Source organism: Brachypodium distachyon, chromosome 5 (genome assembly GCF_000005505.3).
Source record: "Brachypodium distachyon strain Bd21 chromosome 5, Brachypodium_distachyon_v3.0, whole genome shotgun sequence".
NCBI classification, from domain to species: Eukaryota; Viridiplantae; Streptophyta; class Magnoliopsida; order Poales; family Poaceae; genus Brachypodium; species Brachypodium distachyon.
Genome location: NC_016135.3, coordinates 7981489 through 8007799, shown reverse-complemented (window position 1 = coordinate 8007799; position 26311 = coordinate 7981489). Strand labels below are relative to the sequence as shown.

Below are 26311 nucleotides of genomic sequence, written 5' to 3'. Positions count from 1 at the left end.
CGATGCGCGCGCACGATCTGGCACATGAAGTGAGTCCCGACCAGGTGCTCGTAACTCCCAAAAAGGTAACACCCCACTATCCGAAAGCACGTGGCTACATGGTGCGCGCCCTAGATCTGGCATATGAATTGAGTCCCGACCAAGTGCTCGTAACTCCCAAAAAGGTAACACCCCCCTATCCCAAAGCACGTGGCTACACGGTGCGCGCCCTAGTCTGTCCAGAAAATTGCTCCCGGTCCCGGTGGACCCCGCGTTGATGGAGACAGGGAAGAAATCTCGTGGTCCCACATTGATGGCGCCAGGAAATACCAGAAAACCACAGGTTTGTACTCTCCTTTTACATCGGGTGCACAGCAGTCTGGAACCCCACACCTCCTACAAACCTGTCAACTCTTTCTTCTACCTCCAGACTCCGCCATGAAAACACAGAATGCAGAAAGATCTACCTCCAGGAAAAAACACTTACGGAGTAGAAATTACATCGAACTGGAGATAGCATCTGACCAGAAAAAGATCAGATCCAAGCATCTCAAACTGGTGACGAAAAAAAGAAGATACTCAAGGTACCTGCTGTCTAGCTACCTCAGCTTTTCCTATAAAAAGTGCGCTCTAAGAATTCCCCATGGTTTGATGTTGTAACTTTTGATCCAAGAATGTATGATATGATCATTGGAAATTCACGACTGCATGCACACAAAAATCCACAACAGAAATAAAAAACCCACAAGGTGCTTGTACGACTTACATGTAGGTATCACTAAAAAGTTCAGATAAAACTGCAGGCACAAAGAAAAGGGGATGTACATGTAGTTTCAGCTTGTTTTTGCCCATAGATGAAGCCTAAGAACACAAAAACACAGTTTGTGTCCACGCCAACTGCCATCCGGAGACCATCTTGTCTGTCCACAGTTCTACACCATGCTAGCTAGCTATGAGTTCTGTTTGTTTGTACTTGCAGAGCTGCGGTGTCTAGGGAATCAAGATACAAGATCTGGTAAAGCAATAGAAACCTAAATGTAAGAAAAATAAAGGTAGTTCTGAACAAAAGATTAAGATTAAGATCAGGGAAAGGATGGCATTAATGCAGTAAAAGAATCAGTAGTGTCATCTTTTCCCTTTTTTTCTCCAAAGCAAAACCACAAAACCCACCCCATCTTTTCCCATCTACTTTTCTCCATGCCGCTACCTCATTTGTAATTGATTTACAGTAAAGCTATCTACACTCCCCATATCCCCCTCAAGCTATATATGGGCCCCCAATTATTTACATAAGTCAGTGTCAACTAAGTAAGGAAGCCAGAAGCATAAAAAAGACTGAAAGATAACTACGAACATTACAATTACATCTAATCAATGTAACATCCCAATTTTTCAAAACTCTTCATATGCATTGCATATCATGAGCATCATGTCACCCTTGCATTTTGATCACTTTCAAAACCCTAAAATTTGCCCAGAAAACCCTTTTGCAAAGATGCCTTTATTTGATTTTGGACCTTGTTCTTGCTTTTGGGTATTTGCATTTTAACCCATGAGGGTGTTGTGGTAAAAAAGGATTTAATGCATATATAGAGCTATCCCATAAATTGGCTTTTGAAAGTATTTTGAAAAAATTATTTGTTTCGATAGCCTAAGGGCCCTAAAAGCCATTTTATAGGCAAATGTATTTTTAAATATTTTATTTTGAGGAAATTCTTGTTCCAAAAGTTAGATCATATGAAAATATGATTTTACAAATTTTGTTGCATTTGATTTGGAGTGATTTGGAGCTTCGAATCAATTCTGAGGTTCAAAATCAGAAAATAGATAAAAGAAAAGGAAAAACCGGAAAAACCGGCCGAACCGGACCGAACCGCCGAACCGGACCGACCGGCTCCGCCCCGCCCGAGCCGCCCGCTCTCACTGACCGGTGGGACCCGCGCGTCATCTTCAACCTCCGTCCGAGAAATCCGGCCACGCACGCCCGCGAACTGCCCACGACTCCACCTCCGATTTCTCCGCGCTCGGGCCGTTTCCTCCAAATCCTTGCGCGTCACCCCAAGCCCTCGTTTTTCTCTACCACTCCCCCCCAACTGCTCGCCCGATTTTGCCTCGATTGCAATTTAATTGCTCACTGGAGTTGCACCCCGCCGCCGCCGTTTTCCTCGTCTCGCCGCCGTTCCGGTGAGTCTCCGCCCGCACCGACCTCCTAAGCCTCTTCCTCTCCTCGTTGCGCACGCAGTGACGCCGTCCAATTTGCTTTTGGAGCTCGCCCGCGCTCCGCCCGTCTTCTTCTCCGCCTCCGGCCGCCTGCGCCGCCTGCCTGATATGGACATGCTAACCATGGATATGACCTTTGGTACCCTCAATTCTATAATATTTGACAAGATTTATAATCAGGTGAATTCAAGTAGTAATTGTTTTGATTGTCATATTTATGAAGAGGCGGAGCTACTACTATCTTGTCTCGTTTTATTACGTAGGCATCTTGTCGAGCTTTTCAAGTCCAAGGTCAAGATGAGATATGATGGAGGCGAACGGGAGGGCCAACAAGAATCAAGCATTCATACAGCTGAGAGGGAAGGATTTCAAGTGTACTTTCCAACAAATCAAACGGCACATGATTCGGAGCTTGCTAGAGAAAGATATCACGAATTAAAGTTGAATCCGATTTGGGTCCGAGCTGTCAGGAGACCCGAATTTGTTTTAATCACCCAGGCCGCATCCGGAGTCCAAATCAAGCAAAACAGTACTTGTTGGAAAGAAAATTACAAGACATTTCCAACGGATCTGGCCCCATCAAGAGATTCGACTCGTGCTGACCGTGACGGACAAAACAAGCTGACGGATCTGTTTTTCTGTTTCCTAAAGAGTTGTAGTTTGTTAGGAAAGTTAGAGATAGAGTTGGATTTCGGCCTCCTTACTCAAGCTGGACGAAAATATCTCTCCCTCCTCCTTTATATACCCCATGAGCCCCCCCTAAGGAGCCTTGGGTTTTGATTAAATAAAGTTTAGCCATCTTTGCAACTTTCGTGTAATCGCGTGTGTCGGTTAGACCACCTGTTTTACCATCGTCAAGACTCCAACTTATCGTCTCGTTGAGACATTGGTTTGATATAGTATATTCGCAATTTTAGATTGCATCAGCTATTTATCTTGTTCTTGCTTGTTTTTCGATTGCTTGCAGGAACAAAGACCTTCGTGGTCAGGTTGATCGTGCCCCCGCGTGATCAATATAACCGTCTGGAGTTGGTGTATCGATTGCTAAGACGCTGCCTCCTAGGCCGTAGTCGGATCGTCAACGCCACCTTCTACCCAAATCGAGAGTTATCAATCTCATCGAAAGATCGGGCCACCCCGACCCGCATCACTGCCCGCGCCCGCGCCCGCACGCTGCCGCCGCGCGCCGGCCCGTCGCTCGCGCCGCCACCTCCTCCCGCCTGCCCGCGCCCGCGCTGCCCCGCGCCGCCGCCCGCCCGCCGATGCCTGCGCCGCTCCGGCCGCCTGCCGCGCCGCCCCGCACCGCCTCCGCGCCCGCCTGCCGCGCCGCCCTGCGCCGCCCGCCTCCGCCGTCCGGCGCGCACGCCCCGTCGGCTGGAACCCTAGCCCCGGGCCAATCCCGCCATGCCACGTGGCAGAGCATTTTATGTTTTTTTTAATTCGGCCGAATTAGATAATGCACTTTTGCAGAAAAGCTCCTGAAACTTCAAATCCTTATATCTTTTAAACCGTTTGTTCAAAAATAGTGATCCGCACCTTTCTGGAATCGTCACAACGTGTACAATATTTTGGCACTGTTTAATTTCGGTTTTGAATAATTTAGACAGTAGCTATTTACAGAATGGTGGTTTATGGTTTAAATTTCAAATGAATTGTTTCAAAATAGTTTTGAGCATGTTAGCTTGCAATAAAATTATTTAAACTTGTTCTCTGTCCATTAGGACCAGAGAAGAAATTATTTTGTGTATAATCATGGCATACAAGTTTAAATATTGCTCTATGTTGCAAAAGCCGCACAATCTTTTGTTTTAAACCCTATCCATGTCATGCATATTAATTACCACTTGATGTTGTATAATCTGTCCAAATCATTTGAAAAACTTTTCAAAACAGAAACAAAACTTGTATTTTAGAAGTAACCTTTGTGTGCATCATCATGGCATATGCATCATGGCATGGCTTTTGTATTGAGTGTTGTGTTTATGGTGTGTATGTTTCTTTTATTTTAGATTGTGTGGACTGTAATTCCTTGTTGTTGCGAAGAGTGCGAGAACTATCACAACCTTGGACAAAGCAAGTTCACTTTGATCATATCCCATTATTATTGTTGTTTTAAAATACTTATGCATTAGTGTTGTTGGTAGAGATGCATTGATAGGACTATTACTCGTACCTCTATGCTAGCTATAAATCCCAGGTAGTATAGTTTACCCTCGCCATTACCTTGCTACCAAATAGCCATCGATTGTAGTTGAATGCTAAGCTATGGTAGTATCGTGGGGGAAATAACTACATTATGATATTGTTATGCCTTTGACTATATGAAATGTTTTTGTTAGATGTAAGGCAAAACAATTAATTCAATGAACCGTCCTGGGTGGGCTGCTTTGAAGATTTTGAGGATTAGCGGCATCAGGTCCATTTCTATGGGTCCCTTTGAGTCGAGTTCCTGTGGATTCAGGAATGGATCGTCCATGGACGTCTCTCCCATGGATTCGGGGAGCGCCTACGTTGCAAATGTGGAATGCCACCTGGGGTAACGGAGACTGGACTAGTTTCCTATTTAGAAGCTTCTAGTACAACCACAATGCTATATGGGCTCTGGCGAGACAAGAGTAAGTTGTATGAACCTAAACCCGAAGAATTGTACTGAGGTAGCCGTGTAGGGGGAGCGTGATTCTCTCGTGGTTTAGGGAATTACTTCTGAAAATCTTGTAATCGATGCCGTTGCTACTCTACCCTGAGGACAGCAAGGGATTAACACGTCGGTTTCTTGTGGGGAATGTGTACAAACTCTCGAGAGCGTCAAAACTAAGTACTTAGCCGTGTCCCCGGCAATGGACAATTTGAGCAACTAGATGTGGAGCTGTAAGGAAAGTCTCACTCATTCCAATTTCTTAAATAAAATGAATGGTTTGAACAGGGTAGGAGTACTTGAAGAATCCACTTCAATGTACTCTAGGTTAATAGGAGCATGGGTGTGTCTACCCTGTGTCCATTAGTTAACATTACTGTAACATTTCTTTGTAGTAGGGTAATTTATGTTCTACTTCCACGCAAACAGCCTGAACTCCACCTTGCCAAATACTGCATATACTTGGTAGGTTCTATTATAACTTCTAGTGAATCTTGCCAATACATTCAATGTATTGACCCTAGTGGCTGCATCGTTTAATGATGCAGGAAGCTCTGACAACGAGTAAGATGTACGTTCTGCTTGTTTGGGTTACGGGCTTACATTCCACCACGCTCTCACCGTGGTGTTGATGTGCTCTTGTATCTTCCGTTTTTCCGCTGCTAAACAGTTGTTTCATTTCCAGCTAACCCGTGAGGTTATGCAAGTTGTAAGTACCTTTAAATTCTGGATGATTCGTTGTAATATTGAGACCTTTGTTCTATGATATTACATCTTGAAACTGTGTGTGCTAGTGAGTCGATCCAAGGACTAGCACTAAAGCACAGAGATCGAACCCGTGTACGGGGGCGGTCGCTTCAATCAAAGTAGAATGTAACTCTTAAGATTATAATCACATCTAAAGAAAACAGAAAAGTAACTTTAAGATTAAAATTACATCTACTTAAATCCTAAAAGTAACTGTTATAAATCAAAACTACATCCAGCAAAATCATAAAGTAATTTTGAACATAGAATTTACATCTGTAAAATAAAATGATTCCTTCATATAAAAACCTATTCTTATACCAAATCTTTTTGTCACTAAGAACACGAAAAGTAAGGGGAAAAGTAATATCTACCTTGATGGCCCCTCTCTATCTCATGGTAGAAGGGAATAAGCATAAAACTGAGAAGCAATCAGGGATGAAAAAGCAATAAGAAGCCTTTGGGTATTGGAGAAAAATTCCATTATCACATAAATAACACGGTACAACATCCTGCACATGACCACACAAGAACAATAATCAACTCATGCTGGACCAAAACAAGCAAGCCCGTTACCAAGGAAGCACGGTCCCCTCCGATGTCTGCCAGCCGGAGGCATTCGACGAGCTCGACGACCCCGTCGATGAGGGTTTGGAGCAGCACAGGAGGAAGCTGGGCACTTGGAGCGGAGTGACTTAGGACGGGACGAAATGCCGTCCCCGCAGCGGCCATGGGCACGGGCGAGCGGCGGCGGCGGCGGTGGAAAGCGAGCGGAATGAGAGAGCGACGGGGGTAGGGAATAAAGTCGGGGAGAGAGATGGGGACAAAGTGTGAGGAGGACGCGGGAACGGCGGATCTCCCCGAGGAAGGAGGATCCTGCCCGTTTCGGCCAGCGTTGATGCGCGGAGGGAAGTGGTGGCTGCTGTTGGCATGGGAGGAGATCGGGGCACAGGAGGAGAGAGGCGGAGGCCAGCAGAGTTCAGCGCGGGGGATGGAGGTGGGGACGAGGACAGTCGGCGAGTCGGACGAGATCAGACCTGTGGTGAACCGTCCGCCTCATTCCACGAAGGCGCCGCCCACCGGAGCGCCTCGAGGTCTACAACGTCACAGGTATGGTTCAGGGACAGGCCGCCATGGACTTGGAAGTTGAGAAGAACGTAGGCATCAAGCAGGAGGAGGAAGAAGCCGCCCATCTCCGTGAAGAGGCAGTGGCGCATCGACGCTCCAGATCTTTGTGGGGGGCTGAGGAGGAGAGAGGAGGAAGGAGACTAGCTGCGTGCGTCGGGGGAGGAGAGGAAGGGCCGAAGGGGGCGGGGTAGGGAGAGAGCTAGAGAGAATGGGTGGAGGAGACTAGGAGAGACCGTGGATAAGGTTCACCAAGGAAGATGTGGTCGGGGAGAGGCCAGCCGCCCGATCCCATCCGACGACGCGCACGCGTGCGCACTGCGTAGGACGAGATGGTGCGCAGGCAGAAAAGAGATTCGCCGTCCTTCGTGCGCGTGCTTTTTACTCAGTCAGTGAGCGTTTAAACTGGGTTTAGGTGATCTTGATTCTAAGAAAATACCCTTCCAAAAAAAAAAATTCTAAGAAAGTACGTTCATAAAATTCAAGATTTTCCCCGACCCCCGCGTCGTCTAAGGGCGGATCGGGGGAACCCTAGGCCCGCCGCCGCCGCTACCCTCCCTCCCTCCCTACCCCTTGCTCGCCGCCGTAGGATGAATTCGCCGGGCTAAGTCCGTGCGGACGCGGTGGCGGCAGGGCTCTTCTTGCTCGCAACGCTGAGGGGGAGGCTCGGCCCCGGTGGCTGCGGCCAGCGTGATGGCATGTCCTCCACGTCCTTCGGGCGGTCCTCTGCAGCGGCGCAGTGCCGAGCGAAGCTCCTGCTTCCTCCTTGGTGCGGCGGCGTCGGCTATGTCCGGCATGTTGGGGTGGGGTGGCGGTCCCCTCGTCCTGCTCCCTGGTCGTCATGGCGCGTGGCGGCGGCCTGCTGCGTTGGCCGGGGTCCCGGGGCGCCAGATTGCGTTGGCCGATCTGTCCCGTCGGCTCACTAGCGGTGAGGTTGGTGGCTCTTGCGTGGTGGTGGCGCCGTTGCCATGTTGGAGGGGCTTGGGGCAGTGGGTTTGCAGGCCGACGGCGTTGCGGGTCTTCCCCGCCTCTATCCGGCAGCGCGGGGGTGCGCGTAGGAGAAGGTTTGCTCTGGGCGAAAGCCGATGGCGCGGCGTTCGTGGATGTCGCTCTCCTCTTGGGGGTTGTCATGGAGCACTTCGTCCTTCCCAGCTCTCGGGTCTCATCTTCGGGTCAAGGCCTAGGCCTTGCGGTGCAGGGTCGGACGATGGCGTCGTTTTTGCGTCGCTTCCCCTCTTGAGGGTGTCGTCTTGAAGATTGTGTTTCCCTTCGTGCTTTCCCGGGGCTGGCCATGCACGGCTTCATAGTTGGCAGGTGCCCAGCCGGCGTTGCGAGTGTTCCGTTGGCGAATTTTGTGGTAGTGACGACGGTGTTGAGCAAAAGTTAGGCTGCGGCAATGGTTCTGGTAGTCGGTCCTTCCGACGTGTCCGCTGGCCTTCCAGGTTGGGTTTGCTTCGTTGTTGGGGAGTCGGAGTCGCCAGCTCAAAAGAGTGATGCGTGATGACGATGACTCTTTGTGAGGTGGTCCGATCTCTGAGGTTCTTGTTCGGTGCTGGCCTTGCATATTGCCTCTCCGAAGCTCACCATCAGAATCAGTGGCTTTGTTCGCTTGCGAGGATGGTTGCCTGTTTGGCCTGGGCCGACACGAGCTTGCGTGCCTGTAGTGGAGAAGTCATTTCTTGGGCGTTGGTGGGGGAAGTTGGAGTCGCCAGCTCGGGAGGAGTGTTTGTGTGATGACGATGACTTTTACTTGCAACCTCGACGGCTCTCTTCGTCTCCGTGCATTGAGTGAGTGTGGATGGCCAGGGCAGCCAGGGTGGTCTTTAGTGCGGTCATGTTCCTCGTAATTAATAGATGAAGTCCTTTGGACTCCGGTTAAAAAAAAAATCAAGATTTTGGTCAAAGATGTGTCATTTTCAGTTGGATTTGGTCAGGATATCCGCCTAACATGGACATGAAACGAGCGTTACGCCGTTACATGTTGGATTACAAAACGTGTGCAACGGTAAAGTTGGGTCCAAGTTGTTCCAATGTTACAGCAGCCGGACCTGAATGCTTGTACCGAGATTCCATGCCACGACCAAAAACGAGGTCAGGGTCCAACTTGGGCCAGCACCACCACCACGTGCCTGGGCCAGCGAACCCTTGCGATGAGGAATACGCGAGCAATACAGTAAGGGCCGGGGAGAAATACAACAAGGTGGGTCCGGTGGCTATCCATCTTGATGCGTGGCGCTCGGCGTCGATGCACCGCATGCTCGGGTGCTGAAGCGGGGACCACTCAGTGTTAGAGGGGTTTGCGGCGGTCCGGCTGAATTCATTAGAAACGGATGAAAGACGTTGGTCAACAAATTAACTCCACGAGACGTTGGTGAACAAATGAGGCATAAACGATCCAGTACTATGTGCAAATTAACTCCATGAGACGTTGGTCAACAAATTAATATTTGAATTTGTAAAAATATGTACTTCCTCCGGTCATAAAAAGTGTCGCCAATTTGTTTACTAACTCAATACAAAATGTGCGACGCTTTTTATGAATCGAAGGAAGTAGTAATCAAATTGTAGACATGGCAGATTTGAGCATGGAAGTAGTAGAAGCCTAACCATGGGCGGGATAATAAGAGATCATGATGGGATTGATTTGTCCTGTGTTTACGACCAGGAAAAGATTTCACAACTTCAATACGAAAAGAGGGACAAGTATTGACACGTGGGCTAATTTTGGTTAAATTGTGGGGGATGAGCTATAACTATAACATTTTTTTTTGAGGAACTATATAACTATAACGAGAAGTGGTCTTCTTGCCATGTCTAATGGGCCAGCACAGCAATTGTCTTGTACTGCCCGCAGTGAGACATGGGCGAAAAGTGGACCATGTTTGAATCGGAGACCAAGATTTAATTAGGATATCAGCGTCTTCAAGGTTTAATAAGAAATCCCGACGAAACGGGAGTTTCGCCTAACTCCTGTCTGGGGCTGGCCAAAAGCAAATTATCTGCCCATTCCCATGCAGTGGCCCAAGATAATTTGTTTCGGACCATGTTCCTGAATCCTGAGGACACATCTCCCGATGGGCCAAAATTTAGGGAAACGATTTTTATCCCCCGACGGATCTCACGCTCGCGTTGGCCGTTTTCTCTGCACGACGCGTGTCCTTTTCGTGTCTGAACAAAAACGAGCCAGTGCTTCGCTCCCGTGGGTCCCACCCACATTATCTTTCTTCTTTATCCTCCCAACCATTCGTCCCAATCCCCCACTCATGCAGACGCACGCCAACCTCCCGATCCCACCAAATCCGCCGCCATGGGCGCTGCTGCAAGCCACGCCGCCGGTGCTGAACAAATACGAGCCGGCGCTTCCCTAGCAGATCACGTGATTGGTGTCGCTTGCTAGCCGGCGCTGTTGCAAGCCATGCCGCCAGTGCTGCTTCAAACCGAGGTCATCGGTGCTGCAATCGAGAGATGGTACTGCAGCGAGGCCAGGCGGTGGTGCGGCGAGGAGGATGCGTCGGTGCCGCGAGGCGATGCTGCGACCGTTGTGCGGAGCTGTTGCAAACAGAGGTTGTCGATGCTTCAAGCTGGAGGCGGCGGTGCTGCGAGGGGGATACGGCGGTGCCGTGAGGTGATTCTGTGATTGGTGTGCGGTGGTGCTGCCAAGGAGGATGCTTGGTGCTACAACCTACAGGCGCCGTTGCTACAAGGCATTGCCTCACGACAGCGATGTTGCAAGCAAACGACGGCAAAAGGTGGCCGTGCCGCAAAGGGGTGCCATCTCCCACCAGCGGTGCGGCCGACCACCGAGGATGTTGCAGCCATCCGTGAAGGTCCATGGGCTGGGTGGGGGGAATTTATTCTGTGTGGGTGTGGGCAGACGAGGATTGTAAATTTTTCCCTTGCAGGAGACGGGGGTAGACAGGTAGGAGACGAAGGTGACTTGGAAAAATCTAACAGGCGTGCGGCTAGCGCGCCACCAAAATTTATCGCTCACATCGCAGTAATGGACCAGAACAAACGCGTGGGCACCAAAAAAGCTAGACCTCGACGCCGGATAAAGAGAGGCCAGTCGCTCAGGACATGACAAGCATTTTCGAGAGAGTAGTACCTACAACACAATCGGACCACCATAGTGTTTCATAAATATTTTGTATAAATAAATAGATGATTATTCAAACTAACGGTTTGTATCCGCCCGTTCTGTCCAAGAAAATAAATCAGGCAAAGGCTTTTTATTTCATAATGCTAACAACATAAAGTAGTTCACCTTTACTAAACAGATTAGTCGCCTATCAAAACCAAAAGAAAATACTACAACAAGTCCATACCGTTAAACAGGCAGGAGCCAGCTCTAACGCTCCGTTTTGATGCCCCATGTTGCAATCGTTGCAAATGTACCGAGAAATAGCAATGGCAACGGCCTACCGGCTCCACTCCTGAACTTCTGTTGTATTCTACTGATGTAACCATTAAGTGACTGTTTCACTGCTTCTTTAAATAAAGGTAACTTCTCTTCCAGATTTGCAGATAGAATATTTTCCTTCCCATGCTTTCTTATAGGCAGAGCCTGCATTAGAAAAGAAATAAATATACATATATATCAAGTAGGATTTTTCAGGCATGCAGATGCATTTCCATTTAATTTAACAACTTCACGGTATAGACCACGATGAAGACAAAGATAGAGAGAACTGTAAGATATAAGGTTCCTGTGAACATCCAAAAAGAGTCAAAAGAACGTGTAAAATAACAAAGCATATAAAATGTGTGACAAGTTAATCTGAATGTCACTATCATAAATCTACCAAGGAAACAAGAAGGGCATTTACACTAATCTGTCTAATTTTATTTTATGATGGCATACAATTCTATGCTTCTATGATTCCCTAATTGTAAAATGGAACATGCCCATAACAAAAATATCCTACCTCTCCAATAATAATAGTTCCAGTCATTTGTGCTTGAATAGCACACTCTCTTGCAAGCCTCCTTAATTTCATACGGTCATAGTATTGCTGCATAAGCCTCTAAAAATTATGGAGACAATGAGAATGAGCACAAGTTGCAGCAGAACTGGGTTGAAGGGGGCTGCAACGTCATAGAACTTACCCAATCACAGAGATCCAAATGCTTCTGTAATTCTGAACTCAGCTCTGAATTGATCTTCTTCAAAGCTACATTTTCATACTGCAGAAGTGAAGAGGAATGTGCAAACTAGGAAGACTACAAATGCCATGTAATGCAACATAATAAATGAAATATGTGAGTTATTTCTACATATGATACTCCCTCCGTCCCAAAATAAGTGGTGTGGATTTGTATAGGTTCGTCACTTATCTTGGGACGGAGGGAGTACTATGTTTTGGAATAAACACCGCAGATCACTTATGAATGGTAAATTGAGTTCAGGGATAGGTTCAGTATTCAGTTCTCAGCACTCAGTGATGTCTTATGGGTGTAGGATGTGCTATCAGTCAAGCATGGCACGGCCCTGTGGGAGGAGAGTAGACCTGGAGAATATTTAAGTTTCACATTTTCCATTCACTGTTATAAAAGGTGAGCGCTAAATGCACCAACCCCTAGTGGTCACTAGAATTGGAGAAAGGGCGCAAGTGACAATGGAGAAAGTGAGAATTGGAGAAAGAGCAATAGGACAACTCATTGTCTTTCTGCAGTTATGCTCTCTATTGAAGATGAAAAAATCATGAAGAGGACAGCGATGTCAACTGAATTTCATACTAGCAGCGGATGCGGATGGAGAGCTCATGAGGTGTGCGTAGTACACTGTCGTTTTGGGATTCCATATAGCAGCTTGCTTCTGCAGTCATGTCATGCCTATTTATGATCAGTGGCAACACTCACATTCCTAGAAGAAGTTATGTTTTCTTCTTTGCGGACATGGTATGTGTCATGTGTGTTGGGTGAAGGGCCTATGGACCATGGCAGTGCCAAGCCAGGAGTCCGTCACATGCAAGAACTACTATGAACGTGAACAGCACCAACATGAACAGTGGCTTGGTCACTTTATTATGGAAATAAGCATACTATATTATTTAGCGAGTATGAATATCTATCTAGTTAGTAAAGATATCAATTTAGTTATGAAGATAAACCTTAGATTGTTATGAGTCAAGATTTTATTCTTAGAAATCAAGTCCGAATCTTCCCTATAAAAGGGGCACCTTGTACACCATATGAATTATAGGGCCATGAGAATAAACTACTCCCTCCGTCCCATAATTCTTGTCGCTGTTTTAGTACAATCAAATTTGTACTAAAACAGCGACAAGAATTATGGGACGGAGGGGGTAGTAAAGATCTAATCCTAGTCTCCAACATTCTCTCCCTCTCATTCCTTGCGTCCAGGCCGGCCAACCCTTTGCTCCTTGGAGCCGTTTTCCCAAGCGGCAATCCTTAGAGGCCTACCAACCAAGGTACTGAAAATCCTGGTTTTAAAAGCGTCGCCTAAGCGTCAGAGCGCACTCGCGCGCGAAGCATCTGTCTCGCCTTAGAGGGCCACGTTAGGCATCCACCTTAGCCCTTTTAATCGTCCAGGGCGTCAATTAGGCGCCATAGGTCATTGCCATGTCCAATTTGGACACGATATGCAAGGGCAGGAGCCTCCTGTGCAGGAAATCTGGGAAGGGAAATAGGATGCGGGTGGGAAATCTGGGAGGGGAAATAGGAGACGGGAGGGAAAATTGGTAGAAGTATGGGGAAAGATGAAGCGACCGCCCCCGTATACGGGTTCAATCTCCGTGCTTTTGTGCTAGTCCCTGGATCGACTCACTAACACACACAGTTTCAAGATGTAATATCATAGAACAAAGGTCTCAATATTACAACGTATCATCCAGAATTTAAAAGCTACTTACAACTCACATAACCTCACAAGTTAGTTGGAAATAAAACAACTGTTTAGCAGCGGAAAGCGAAAGATACAAGGGCACATCAACATCACGGTGAGAGCGTGTTGGAATGTAAGCCCGTAACCCAAACATGCAGAACGTACATCTTACTCGTCGTCGGAGCTTCCTGCATCATTAAACAATGCAGCCACTAGGGTCAATACATTGAATGTATTGGCAAGATTCACTAGGAGTTATATCAGAGCCTACCAAGTATATGCATAATGTGGCAAAGTGAGGTTCAAGGCTATTTGCGTGGAAGCAGAACATAATTTACCATACTACAAAGAAATGTTATAATAATGATAACTATTGGACATGGGGTAGACACACCCATCTTCCTATTAACCTAGAGCCCCTACCCTGTTCAAACCATTCATTTTATTTAAGAAATTGGAATGAGTGAGACTTTCCTTACAGCTCCACATCTAGTTGCTCAAATTGTACGTTACCGGGGACACGACTAAGTACTTAGTTTTGACGCTCTCGAGAGTTTGTACACATTCCCCACAAGAAACCGACGTGTTAATCCTTTGCTGTCCTCAGGGTAGTAGCAACGGCATCGATTACGAGATTTTCAGAGGTAATTCCCTAAACCACGAGAGAATCTCCCTACACATTCTACCTCAGTACAATTCCTCGGGTCTAGGATCATACAACTTACTCTTGTCTCGCCAGAGCCCATATAGCATTGTGGTTGTACTGGAAGCTTCTAAATAGGAAACTAGTCCAGTCTCGGTTACCCCATGTGGCATTCCACATTTGCAACGTAGGTGCTCCCCGAATCCACGAGAGAGACGTCCATGGACGATCCATTCCTGAATCCATAGGAACTCGACTCAGAGGGACCCATAGAAATAGACCTGACGCCGCTAATCCTCAAAATCCTCAAAACAACCCACTCAGGATGGTTCATTGAATTAGTTGTTTTGCCTTACATCTAACAAAAACATTTCATATAGCCAACGGCATAACAATATCATAATGTAGTTATTTTCCCCACGATACTACCACAGCTTAGCATTCAACTACAATCGATGGCAATTTGGTAGCAAGGTAATGGCGAGGGTAAACTATACTACCTAGGATTTATAACTAGCATAACGGTACGAGTAATAGTCCTATCAATGCATCTTTACCAACAACACTAATGCATAAGTATTTTAAAACAACAATAATAATGGGATATGATCAAAGTGAACTTGCCTTGTCCAAGGTTGTGATAGTTCTCGCACTCTTCGCAACAACAAGGAAAACACTCCACACAATCTAAAATAAAAGAAACATGCACACAACAAACACAACATTCAATGCAAAAATCATGCCATGATGCATATGCTATGTTAATGCACACTTGGTTACTTTTAATGTAACAAGTTTTGTTTCTGCTTTGAAAAGTTTTTCAAATGGTTTGGGCATATTACACATTAACAAAGAGGTAATTAATATGCATGAAATAAGGATAGGGTTTAACTTAAAAGATTGTGTGGTTTTTGCAACATAGAGCAAGATTTAAACTTGTATGCCATTATTATTCACAAAATAATTTCTCTTCTGGTCCTAATGGACAGAGAACAAGCTTAAATAATTTTACTGCAAGCTAACATGCCCAAAACTATTTTGAAACAATTCATTTGAAGTTTAAACCCTATTCAGCCAATCTGTAAAATGCTTCTGACTAAGTTGTTCAAAATTGAAATTAGACCGTGCCAAAATATTCTACAAGTTGTGACGATTCCAGAAAGGTGCAGAACACAATTTTTGGACAAACGGTTTGAAAGATATGAGGCTTTGAAATTGTAGGGTCTTTTCTGCAAAATGTGCAATATTAATTCGGCTGAAAATAAAATAAAAAGAAAAAGAAAAAGCTTCGCCACGTGGCATGCCGGGATTGGCCGGGACCTAGGGTTTCCCCTGGGCGGCGCGAGCTCGCCGGACGGCGCGGGGCGGAGCGGCGGGGCGGTTCGGGCGCTAGTTGGCGCGCACATGCACGGGGCGGCTCGGCCGAAGGCGGAGCGGCGGCGCACCGGGCGGCGCAGGGCGGGGGCGCGGGCTGCGTCGGCGGAGCGGCGCGGGGCGGCGCAGGCGGCGGCTCCGGACGGCGCGCGAGCGGCGGCCGGCGCTGGGGAAGACGGCCGGCGCGACGGCCGGCGGCGCGGAACGGCGTCCAAATTTGAAACCGAACGCGTCACTGTGTGCGCGCGGGAGAGAGGAGATAGGGAAGGGGTTCGGCGCGGGCGGAGGCTCACCGGAACGACGACGAAACACGAAGAACGGCGATGTCCGCGTCAAACTTCGGCGAGAAATTAACCTCTAACCGAAGCGAAATTGGGCGAGCGGTTTGGGGGAATTGGAGGAGAAACGCGAGTGCTTCGGGGTGACGCGCAGGGATTTGGAGTTGGGAGGCTCGTGCGCGAAGAAATCGGGAAGGAATCGTGGGCAGTTCGCGAGGCGTGCTCTGCGTGGACTCCGGAGGCAGCAGTTGGAGAAGATGACGCGCGGGGTCCACCGGTCAGTGAGAGGGACCGGGCGGTTCGGGCCGGTTCGGTCCGGTTTGACCGGTTTTCTTCGGTTTTTCCTTTTCTTTTATCTATTTTCTGTTCTTGAACCTCAAAATTGATTCGAAGCTCCAAATCACTCCAAATAAAATGCAACAAAATTTGTAAAATCATATTTTCACATGATCTAACTTTTGGAACAAGAATTTCCTCAAAATAAAATATTTAAAAATACATGTGCCTATAAAATGGCTTCTAGGGCCCTTAGGCTATCGAAATAAATTATCTTTGAAAATACTTTCAAAAGCCAACTTATGGGATAGCTTTATATATGCATTAAATCCCTTTTTAAACCAATACCCTCATGGGTTAAAATGCAAATACTCAAATCCCAGAATCAAATAAAAGCATTTTTGCAAAAGGGTTTTCTAGGCAAATTTCAAGGTTTTTCAAAGTAATTAAATGTAAAGTGACATGATGCTCATGATATGCAATGCATATGAAGAGTTTTGAAAAATTGGGATGTTACAAAAGAGTGGTCGCAAGTACAAGTTCCAAGTCCATAAATTAATCGAGGAGAGCTCCTCTCTCTCTAGTTGCGACCAGCGACGGGACTGAGATCCACAGCGCAAGTTTTCTCCTCTGGCAAAGGTGAAGAAGGGTGCCAACTTTCTCCTCCGGGCAGGGCTTCTGCTTTGGCGCAGATGTGTATCTGCCAGCTTTCTCCCCTCTCTTCTTCCCCCGTCATCCCTCCCTTATACTTCCCGCCCTACCATGTTCTTCTTCCACTCCTCTCTCTTGACTCTGTCTCTGTCCATTTGTCCTGTTACTCCCGTACTCCTATCTCCTCTGTTATTTATAGTCCTTTGCTACTTTGTTTGGCTGTTAGCGGATGGCTTTATTATAGTGTTACAGACAGTAGTACATGATGTTAGTTGATTACTTGCTGTACTTGATTAGTCTAATGCTTGATTAGTGGTTGTCCGTACGATTGATTGCCTGTTCCCTAGTTCGATGATGGCTATTCTATTTTGCTGCTATAATAAGTCTAAGGCGTCGCCTTGCCTTACGCTTTAAGCGCTTAAAAGTTCAAAAGGGGTCAGGGCGCCTCGCCTTTCCTTACCGCCTTAAAAACCATGCTGAAAATAACTAGTGACAATATGCCTTATAAAGATCTGTAGCAACACATGCCCTAGCGTCAAATTAGGTCTACCATTCTTTGCAACACATAGGCACTCTCGTAGTAAAAAGGAAGATTGCAATGGGCAAAGAAGCTTCTAATAGTTATTTTCGGAGTACACTTATCAACGCCGTCTCCACAAAACATGTGCTTGTCCCCATGATGATGCTTTTTTATCCAACCACTATTTATTGTAGAGTTGCAGATTCAAGAAGCTAAAACTCCACTGTTCAGATATGAGATTCCATTATCATGAGTTCCTTTTATGAATGGATGTGTTATTCCTTTCTAACATACTGATAAAATTTCATTTAACCTCCTGCACATGTTCGTTTTTCAGGAGAATAATCATATCTAGAGAACAGTCAAATTATTTAGTGTCAATGGATTGCAGAACCTTATGTAATCTTGTTCAAGTGTCTTGGTTTTTCTTAACTTTTTTGCATCATAAAAAGATATATATAGTTCAAACCGCAAGAAAGAAGAAGAGCAACATTTCTGCTTTCACATTGCATCAAGCTATAAATCCTAACATAACAAATCCAATATCACCGCCAACAAAGGTTGGCAACTCTAACCTCAGATATGCTGTATGCAGGGTCCATTTTCTTCTCCACATATTTCTTCAGAAAGTTCATATGACTCTGAAATGAAAGGTAAAGGCTATATTACATGACATAGTTGTGCATTTGTTGCATAAAACATATGACAACAGAAACCTTTAAAGAATAGCTTAGCTCGTCTTCTTGCAGCTCTGGGCATCTAATTGAAGATTTAAGCCTTTTTATAACATCTTCAGGATCACTACTCAACTGCCGTAGGTACGAAACTGAGTATTTGCACAAGTCTAGAATAGTGGAGCATAAATGGTGTCAATCGCATGTACCTGAATAAAGTCAAGCTTCACAAGAAGTCTTCGGAGTGCAAAATATCTCTGAAGAGCATACAATCGTCGGCGAAGCAACTTTTCAGCCTGAAATATGAAAAATTATTGGGTAGTCAAACCGTGAGAGGAAAGAGGAGGATCATGGTTTTTGAAACGTTATGGCGAGCTGTGACGACCGACCCCCTTCACAATATTATAACGCTTGTGGCACGTGGCGAGACAACTTCATAGACACAAATTAACTTAGTATGGCAGGCAAATTAAATCACAATACCAACTTAGTATGATGGCATATTAAATCACAGTACACATCCACTACCAAATTAAGTCACAACACACAACTTAGTGAGTGTATAACCCTGTGCACATACATAAAAAATAGCCACAGAAAATTACAGCCTCACACAAAATGTAAAAGAGAATACAAAAGTAAATGAAAGAAATAGGATGCTGGAAAGCACAGCCCGTGAACTCTTCCTCACTGTAAAGTATCATCCTATGCCTTTCCAGAACAGAGAGAGGGGGATATCTGGTAGTGGGGGGCCAGCATCCCCGCGTTTCCCTTCCGCACCTGCTGCTTTTTCCTTCCTGCGCGTGCCTTGCCTTTTCCTCCCACCTGTGCCTTGCGTCGCTCTGCTGTGCTTTGGCGTCACATTTTTAAAGTGGCGGACCTCAATTCGAAGAGACGGCAACTTAGAGATGCCACAGAACTGATTCTATCACGAGGCTAAACACGATGGCCTGGAGGGACACCACAACGTCGTAGTGTCATTATGGCAACGATATGTCGACATATTAGAAACTATGGCGAGGCTTCTAGGTTCAGCAATAGTTATATTACTTTGCACATATGATGACTACAATAAACAAAACATTTCGATGGTACACAAATGGAATAAGATCTGAACTTCATATGACTATGTAGGTAATAAGTGATCAAAATAAGCATTACTTGGAAATATCACCAAACTCTCTCACTTAGGTAAACATTGTAAAACTGGCAGAGATGCACGGCAACAGCAATAACGGATATCATCCAATGATTAGATGATTCATGGAAAAATGAAGTATGCAAGATATGATTTCACTATCACGCATAGGCCATTGCTAATGTAAGAAACAAAGTACACTTTTTCTTCTTTTGGCTATGGTTTTTGCCTGCAATAATTTTTTTATGGAATTGACGATCCATAAGCTGACTGGAAAATCTAATTTCAAAGCCGTTGGATCAACAGAAAACTATCCTCGGTCAGTACCATGTAGGGCTGGGCGAAAAGTCTGAAAAACCGAAGCCGAAACCGATTAAACCAAAATCTCGGTCATCGGTTGCCTGTGCGGTTGTCAGAAGTAAGAACCTGAATGTACTTCCGTGTTCACGGTTTTGAAGCTGGGTTAACCGAACAGACCGAAAAACCAAAGTTCACGTTGTCTTCTCTTTTATCCCACTAGGGCGCAGTCCCTTCCCTATGACGGTCCAGTAGTACCCTAACTCCTAAGGGCCAATTGTTGCAACTTGACTTCTCTGTGGACATACTGCAACCCTAGTCCAGTTCTGTTTTCTTGAATCCCCATTCCCATCGATACATCCGCTACTTGATCCAGCCACAGAACAAGCCGCCGCTCGCCCACCCACGTAACTGATAGTAGCAGCAAATTGAAAGCAGATCAAGCGAGTTCAGGTCGGCGCGGAGAATACGAATCGAGCTCGCGACGGCTAGTGGAGGACAGATCAACCTTTCAATCTCCTCTTTGGTCACCAATCCAGCATGACAGGAAGGGTTCTTCCTACTCCAGCGCCATTGATGTGGTGATTTTGTTGATGTGATTTTCTTCTTTGATTTCTGTGTAACTTCAGTCTCTTTCGGTCTAACCGAGAACCAAAACCAAAATTTCGGTCAACTAGACCGTAGGTTAACAGAATTTAAAAGGTTATAAATCGATTATCATTTTGGGAAAACTAAAATTGGAAAACACCAAAATAACCGAACCTAATGTTCCGTTATAACCGAATGCCCAGCACTCATTCCATGTCACTAAACTATGTTCTGGGTTGACATTAATGACATGCTGTCATACTTTTAAAGAGAATAAATCAATTTGCCAAAAGAAGAGTAGGCTAAACACTTAATTGTGTCACAACACAAATTTGTCTGATTCGATCCTTAGGCAAGTAATGCATTATTGAGATGTTGCCAACCTCAGATCCATTAGGTCCATCACGGTCAATGGCGGATTGCAGGAAGATGGAGGAAATCCCATCATGCCTCGTGCAGGGCAACATGTACTCAACAAGATGGCTACCGAATTGCTCTCTATCCGCGGCAATTGATAGAAACATATCAACCTGCAATAATTGGAGGCAGAAAAGAAGAACAAAATCATTGCTTCTTATTACTAATGAAAAGAAAGTTAAACCGACGTAAACAGACATAAGATATCTACAGTTGATTCCGCTCCAGACATCAGTTCAGTCACGGCGATTTGGAACGCCTGCTCGCGGAATTCCAAATAAGCTCGAAAGCGCTGCTCATCGGTGAGGATGTGGCGCAACCCGTTATCACAGAAGAGGCCAGTTCGTGTGTTGAGCAAATCAACCCCACCGACTAGCAGAGGCCCTCTAACCTCATGAATTCCGTACCGATCGATCGCTCCTAAATTTTGCAGACAGTAATATTTAGCAAAACAGGAAAAAGAAGTAATTAATCAATTATCTTGAGAAAAGAAAAGAGGATCTGAAGATATTACTATCGACTGCAAGATCTTCCGACCGCACGCGATTCATCCTCTCCTTCCGCCTTCCGGCGGCACTTAGGCCAATTTTGAGGGCGGCGGCGGTGGCGAGCAGGAAGATGGATGGGGGAGGGTAGGCGCTAGGGTTATAAACAAGGGGGTGAACCCTTCTTTTTTTGACGGAGGGGCTTTTTTTTTTTTGAGGGGGTTGAGTGGAAGGGGCTGAACCCATTGATCCCTTCTGCTTTTTCCAAAAGCCCGGAAGCAAGATGTTAGCCCGTACATTTGTAAGTTAGGCCCAACTAACGGCCACTTGGGAGGTCTCTCATGCCATCAGTCTCAAATAGCCCACAAAATAAATCGATTTTAACATTTTTACTTATTTAGGATAGTAAAACTGGGCACTTGGGAGGTCTCTCCTGCCCTAAAAAAAAACCTAGGAGTTCTCTCATGCCATCAGTCTTCTCGGCCGTCCGATCAGGCACCTGGGCGAAATCCGGCCATCCTTCCATGGGCTTTCATCCTATGAGCAGCTGCTCTTGAAAAATAATCGAAGGTCGCACGTTAATCGGGCTGCCTAGGCAAACTGGGCCGATCGGACGAGATGTCCATCTCCCAGTCCACGCAGGTGAAGCAAACAAAAAAAAGAAAACGCCTCCCACGCGCCGCCTCCTCTGCCTGGCTGCCTTCTCACATTCCCCCTCGTCACAGCCCCTCTCCTGCCTTCCCCAATGCCCGCCGCGTCGCCGCTGGTCGCGCGAGCCATCTTCTCGCTGCCTCCCCGTTGTCCTAGCGAACCATCTCTCTTCCCCACCTCCCCGTACGTTGCCCTACTCCCTAACCTCCTCGTGATACCCCTTCTCTTGCCGCAGCGCCTGGAGCAGCAACCGCCTCCTCCCTGTGACCCGCCGCCTTGTTGCCGGAAAAAGAGGACATCGAATCCGTGGCTATAAGCAGAGCAGATGGGGTGATTCATTGAGGCGATGGTGAAGCTGAGAGACGGTTGCGCCTGCCCCTCCCGCCGGCTGCCTTTTTGCTGGCGTGGCTCGGGAAAGGAGTTGATCTGCCCAGGAACGAACAACCCAGTTTGAACACTAGGTGCACCGTGGCAGCCGTCGCCACCCACGGACGTGGAGGCCAAAAGAAAGGTACAACTTCCAAGACCTACCCAATCTGATTGGTCTTCATAGAGGAAGTGATGTGGTACTTTTGCATAGATGACAATTAGAGTCTGTGAGTTCTATCTATCTAACTATTTGTTTTCAAGTGTATATCTTGAGGTGGATGCAGAATATTTTCTTAACTAATTTCCACAGATCTTTCATAAAATTTTCATGTGGCCTCGTTTTCTAGGAATGCAACGGGTGAAGTTTGGGTAATTTTTATTGTGAGCATACAGGGGCAGCGGAAGACCTTCAAAACAGCAAGCTGCTCCTCACAAGCATTTCAACAAACACCTTGTGTGCATAAAACAAACCTGAACCGGTATATCAAATCTGCAAGCACCGAGTTCTCAAACATGCACACAAGATTAACAGCTGCAAGGATAGCTTAATAGAACATCATTACCCCCATAGAATCATCCATATATCAAAGAACACAAGTATGTCTTGCCTCAAGTGTCAACTCAACCAAATAGCACCAAACTTGAGCAATAGATGCCAATAGCAATTATAGATGATGAACAGCACCACATATAGCAAGGGAATCACCAAATCAAGGGGAGACACAGATATTTACGTGGAAACCCCTTGGGGGGAAAAACCACGGGCGGCGGCGAGCACGGACTTCACTATGGAGATGAAGAGTACAAGGTGAAAGCCAACAAGGATGGGGAGGCTCCAATTCCACAACAATCTGTCACAAATTTAGGTAGATTTTGGTAGATCAAATGCCTCTCCTCTCACCTTAACCCTAGAGCTCTCAAGAACACAGAAGACTCAACTCTCTGTATATTTTCGACCAGGGGAGAGGCCTAATAGAAAGCTTTGCATTCAGGCCCCCCAGCTTTTTAACATGTGCAAACAACTCCTACTTCAGCCTACCACATGTATCAGCATTGTTTTACATGATTAACAAGCCAAAATGGATCTCAAATAGTTAAATAAAGAGCTGCACATCACAATTCTCCACTTCAGCAATAATTGAACCATAAAAGAAACACACCAAGCTTGATGTCAAAAGGTCCAATTAACGAAGATGTGACTTCGACAATGTCCATATTGATGGACTTGTATCAAGGAAAGATTTCGAGTGTGTGTTGGCGAACTCGTTGACTAACAAGGACATAGGGGACACGATTTACCCAGGTTCAGGGCCCTCGATGAGGTAATACCCCTACGTCCTGCTTGTCGGATCTGTATTGCTGAGTCGATTATAATTGGGTGTCATAGAGTCCAGATGCACAGAGTGGATGAGTGCGTCTAGGCGACTTGAATCTAAGTTGGGGGTGTCTCCTTGGCTCCCCCTCCTGGTCCTTTATATATGCAGGAACCCAGGTCTAAGGTAGAGTCCAAGTCGGTTACAATGAGGGAATATACTCTAATTAATCTTCCTTACCTTGTGTGGGCCCCCAGCTGGGCTGTACTGGGTATACTCGAGTCGAGTACGTGGTTAGTCATAACCACGTCAGTAGCCCCCAAGTGCCTGGTTGAGTCGAAGACTCGACTAGGGACTTTTCCCGTAAAGAATGAGTTTATTCTGCTGTTGAGCCAGTTGCATAATGCTGCAGACTTGGAGTTTCATCGATTTGTACTTCAAATGAGAAGTATTTTTGACTCAGAGAGTGTCTGAGCCGATGCTTTAGTGCTTGACTGTTAAGTGACAGTTTCACAATATGGTTTGATAGTGGATCAATGCAGTGAGTAAGAGTCATAGGGATATATGCTTAATGCGCCCAGATACTCGACAAGTCAAGTCCAGTTAATCGCTCTAGAGCGAATACAACACAAGCTTTCATCAGCATTCGAGTCCCCGGGCTCGAACCTAGCGACTAGCGAATTTTTACTTGGCCTGCGGGGGCTTATAGAGTCAAATTCCAGTTTTTATGTACTCGACTCGTTCGTCAAGATCGCTTGTACTGGAAATACGCAGCTGGTACGTTTCCATGCCCTATAGGAAGCCTACGGGTCTTATCTTCATGTAATGAACATGGTTGTAGGGAGTGACCCTGAAGTGATAATTATTACTAGAGGGATGCAGTCGATGCATATCCAGGCCTAAATTTTAGGACTTACCTTCATACAATGAGTATGGATTCGACTGGAAATAACGTAGCTGGTACCACTCCAGGCCCGTAAGAGAACTTTCGGGTCTTATCTTCATGCAATGAGCATGGATTTACTGAAATACGCAGCTGGTACGATTTCAGGCTCGATGGCATGATCCATGAGGCCTATCTTCATGCAATGGGCATGGGGTTTACTAGAGCAGCGCAGCTGGTGCGGCTCCAGGCTCTTTGGACGAAATTCAAGAGGCTTACTGTTATGCGAATGAGCATAAACAACTGAGGTGACGCAGCTGGTGCGACTCAATTGAGTTGACTATATGAAATCGACTGTTTTGTGTCAGGGTCATTACCCTGTTTTTACTGTTGTAAGTAAAGAATAAACAATAGCTGATTGTATGAAGTCTTTAGTATAAAGCAACAGCTGGTTAGTTTGCGACTCAAATGAGAGTCTTAGTATTCACAGTCGAGACTCAAGACGAGTTTCAACATTCAAGATAAACTCCATCATCCTATATGAAAGATAATTTCGAGTCTTGATATTTGAGTCAGACTTCGTCATTGACGACGTACCTGCTAGAGGTGAAGAGCCGTTTTGGTCAGCCGATGTGACTGGATGTACAGTCTAGCCTGACATCTAGGCACACTATAGGCGTGCGTCAGTGGAAAAAAATCACACTTCGCGCAGTAAACAAGACACGATGATGATCTCATTGGTTCTTGCGCCCATGAAGTAAGCAGTTATTTTCACCCTTGCCGTTTCGTATTCCGGTTGACGCGGAACACGTGGCCACGAACGAGATCGTGAGTCCCGGATTTTTTGCCAAGGTAAGGATAAAAGCGGAGGTGGGGTAAATTAGTTTTAACCCTTCTTCCTCCTCGCACCCCGAGCTCAGGCGCCCAAGACTTTTAGCTTCCATAGCCAAAACACTTTGTGTTCCCTGACAAGAACGTCTTTCGACCCAGTGAGATGGGGAAAAGCAAGAAGAGCGCTGAAGCTTGGCCGCTGTCCTCTATGGATCGTGAGAGGGTGGCCGGCATGCAAGAGGAAATGATACGGGTGCGGGTGGCCCGATCTTTCGATGAGATTGATAACTCTCGATTTGTGTAGGAGGTGACGTTGACGATCCGACTACGGCCTAGGAGGCAGCGCCTTAGCAATCGATACACCAACTCCAGAGGGTTATTGATCACGCGGGGGCACGATCAACCTGACCACGAAGGTCTTTGTTCCTGCAAGCAATCGAAGAACAAGCAAGAACAAGATAAATAGCGGATGCAATCTAAAATTGCGAATATACTATATCAAACCAATGTCTCAACGAGACGATAAGTTGGGGTTCCGAAAGCGGTAAAACAGGTGGTCTAACCGACACACGCGATTACACGAAGTAGTAGCGATGGCTAACTTTTAACTAAACAAAACCCAAGGCTCCATAGGGGGGCTCATGGGGTATAAATAGGAGGAGGGAGAGATATTTTCGTCCACCTTGAGTAAGGAGGCCGAAATCCAACTCTATCTCTAACTTTCCTAACAAACTACAACTCTTTAGGAAACAGAAAAACAGATCCGTCAGCTTGTTTTGTCCGTCACGGTCAGCACGAGTCCAATCTCTTGATGGGGCCAGATCCGTTGGAAAGGTCTTGTAATTACCTTTCCAACAAGTACTTGTTTGCTTGATTTGGACTCCGGATGCGGCCTGGGTGATTAAAACAAATTCGGGTCTCCTGACAGCTCGGACCCGAATCGGATTCAACTTTAATTCGTGATATCTTTCTCTAGCAAGCTCCGAATCATGTGCCGTTTGATTTGTTGGAAAGTAGACTTGATAGGCTTCACTTTGAATCTCCCTTTGCAAGCTATCACACTTCATCTTCACTTTAGACTTGTAAAGTTCAATAAGATGCCTACATAATAAGATTACACAAGATAGTAGCTCCGCCTCTTTGCAAGTAACATATTGAAAACATTTTGTAATTGAATTCACCTGATTATAATTGTTATTAGATACACCAACAATTAGGGTTCTAATGGTTGTATCCATGGTTAGCATGTCCATATCATCCTCCCTTTCTTGAAAGGAAAGCCGTCCTCGGCGTCGTTTGTGCTGAAAAGAGACTGACAAAATAGACAAAGTGTGTGCATGGTATATGTATATGTCATCAATTTTAACTCCACT

At 46.0% G+C, this 26311-nt stretch overlaps 1 protein-coding gene across 4 annotated transcripts; it reads right to left on the bottom strand.

The window, feature by feature from the left end:
* Positions 1–10920: 10920 nt before the first annotated feature.
* LOC100845746 lies at positions 10921–21082 on the bottom strand. Of its 4 annotated transcripts, XM_010241466.3 has the most exons (9): positions 20921–21082; positions 20618–20826; positions 20373–20519; positions 18176–18262; positions 18009–18101; positions 17868–17933; positions 11813–11890; positions 11632–11730; positions 10921–11270 (listed from the first exon to the last, which is right to left on the bottom strand). In XM_010241466.3, the coding sequence occupies exons 1-9, from the start codon at positions 20955–20957 to the stop codon at positions 11055–11057; spliced, it is 1032 nt and encodes a 343-aa protein (XP_010239768.1). In that variant the 5' UTR covers positions 20958–21082; the 3' UTR covers positions 10921–11054. The 4 variants fall into 4 exon arrangements, with proteins under 4 accessions (XP_010239768.1, XP_024311540.1, XP_014751615.1 ...); XM_024455772.1 differs by lacking the exon at positions 11632–11730; XM_014896129.2 differs by lacking the exon at positions 18009–18101.
* Between the last annotated feature and the right edge of the window lie 5229 nt (positions 21083–26311).

What these genes read in the sequence shown, in the direction of transcription:
- LOC100845746 (XM_010241466.3), bottom strand. Translation starts at nt 20,957, where the DNA reads ATGAATCGCGTGCGGTCGGAAGATCTTGCAGTCGATA. An exon ending in GGAAGATCTTGCAGTCGATA is followed by an intron (nt 20,827 to 20,920) that starts GTAATATCTTCA and finishes TGCAAAATTTAG; the next exon opens with GAGCGATCGATCGGTACGGA. An exon ending in ATGGACCTAATGGATCTGAG is followed by an intron (nt 18,263 to 20,372) that starts GTTGGCAACATC and finishes TTCATATTTCAG; the next exon opens with GCTGAAAAGTTGCTTCGCCG.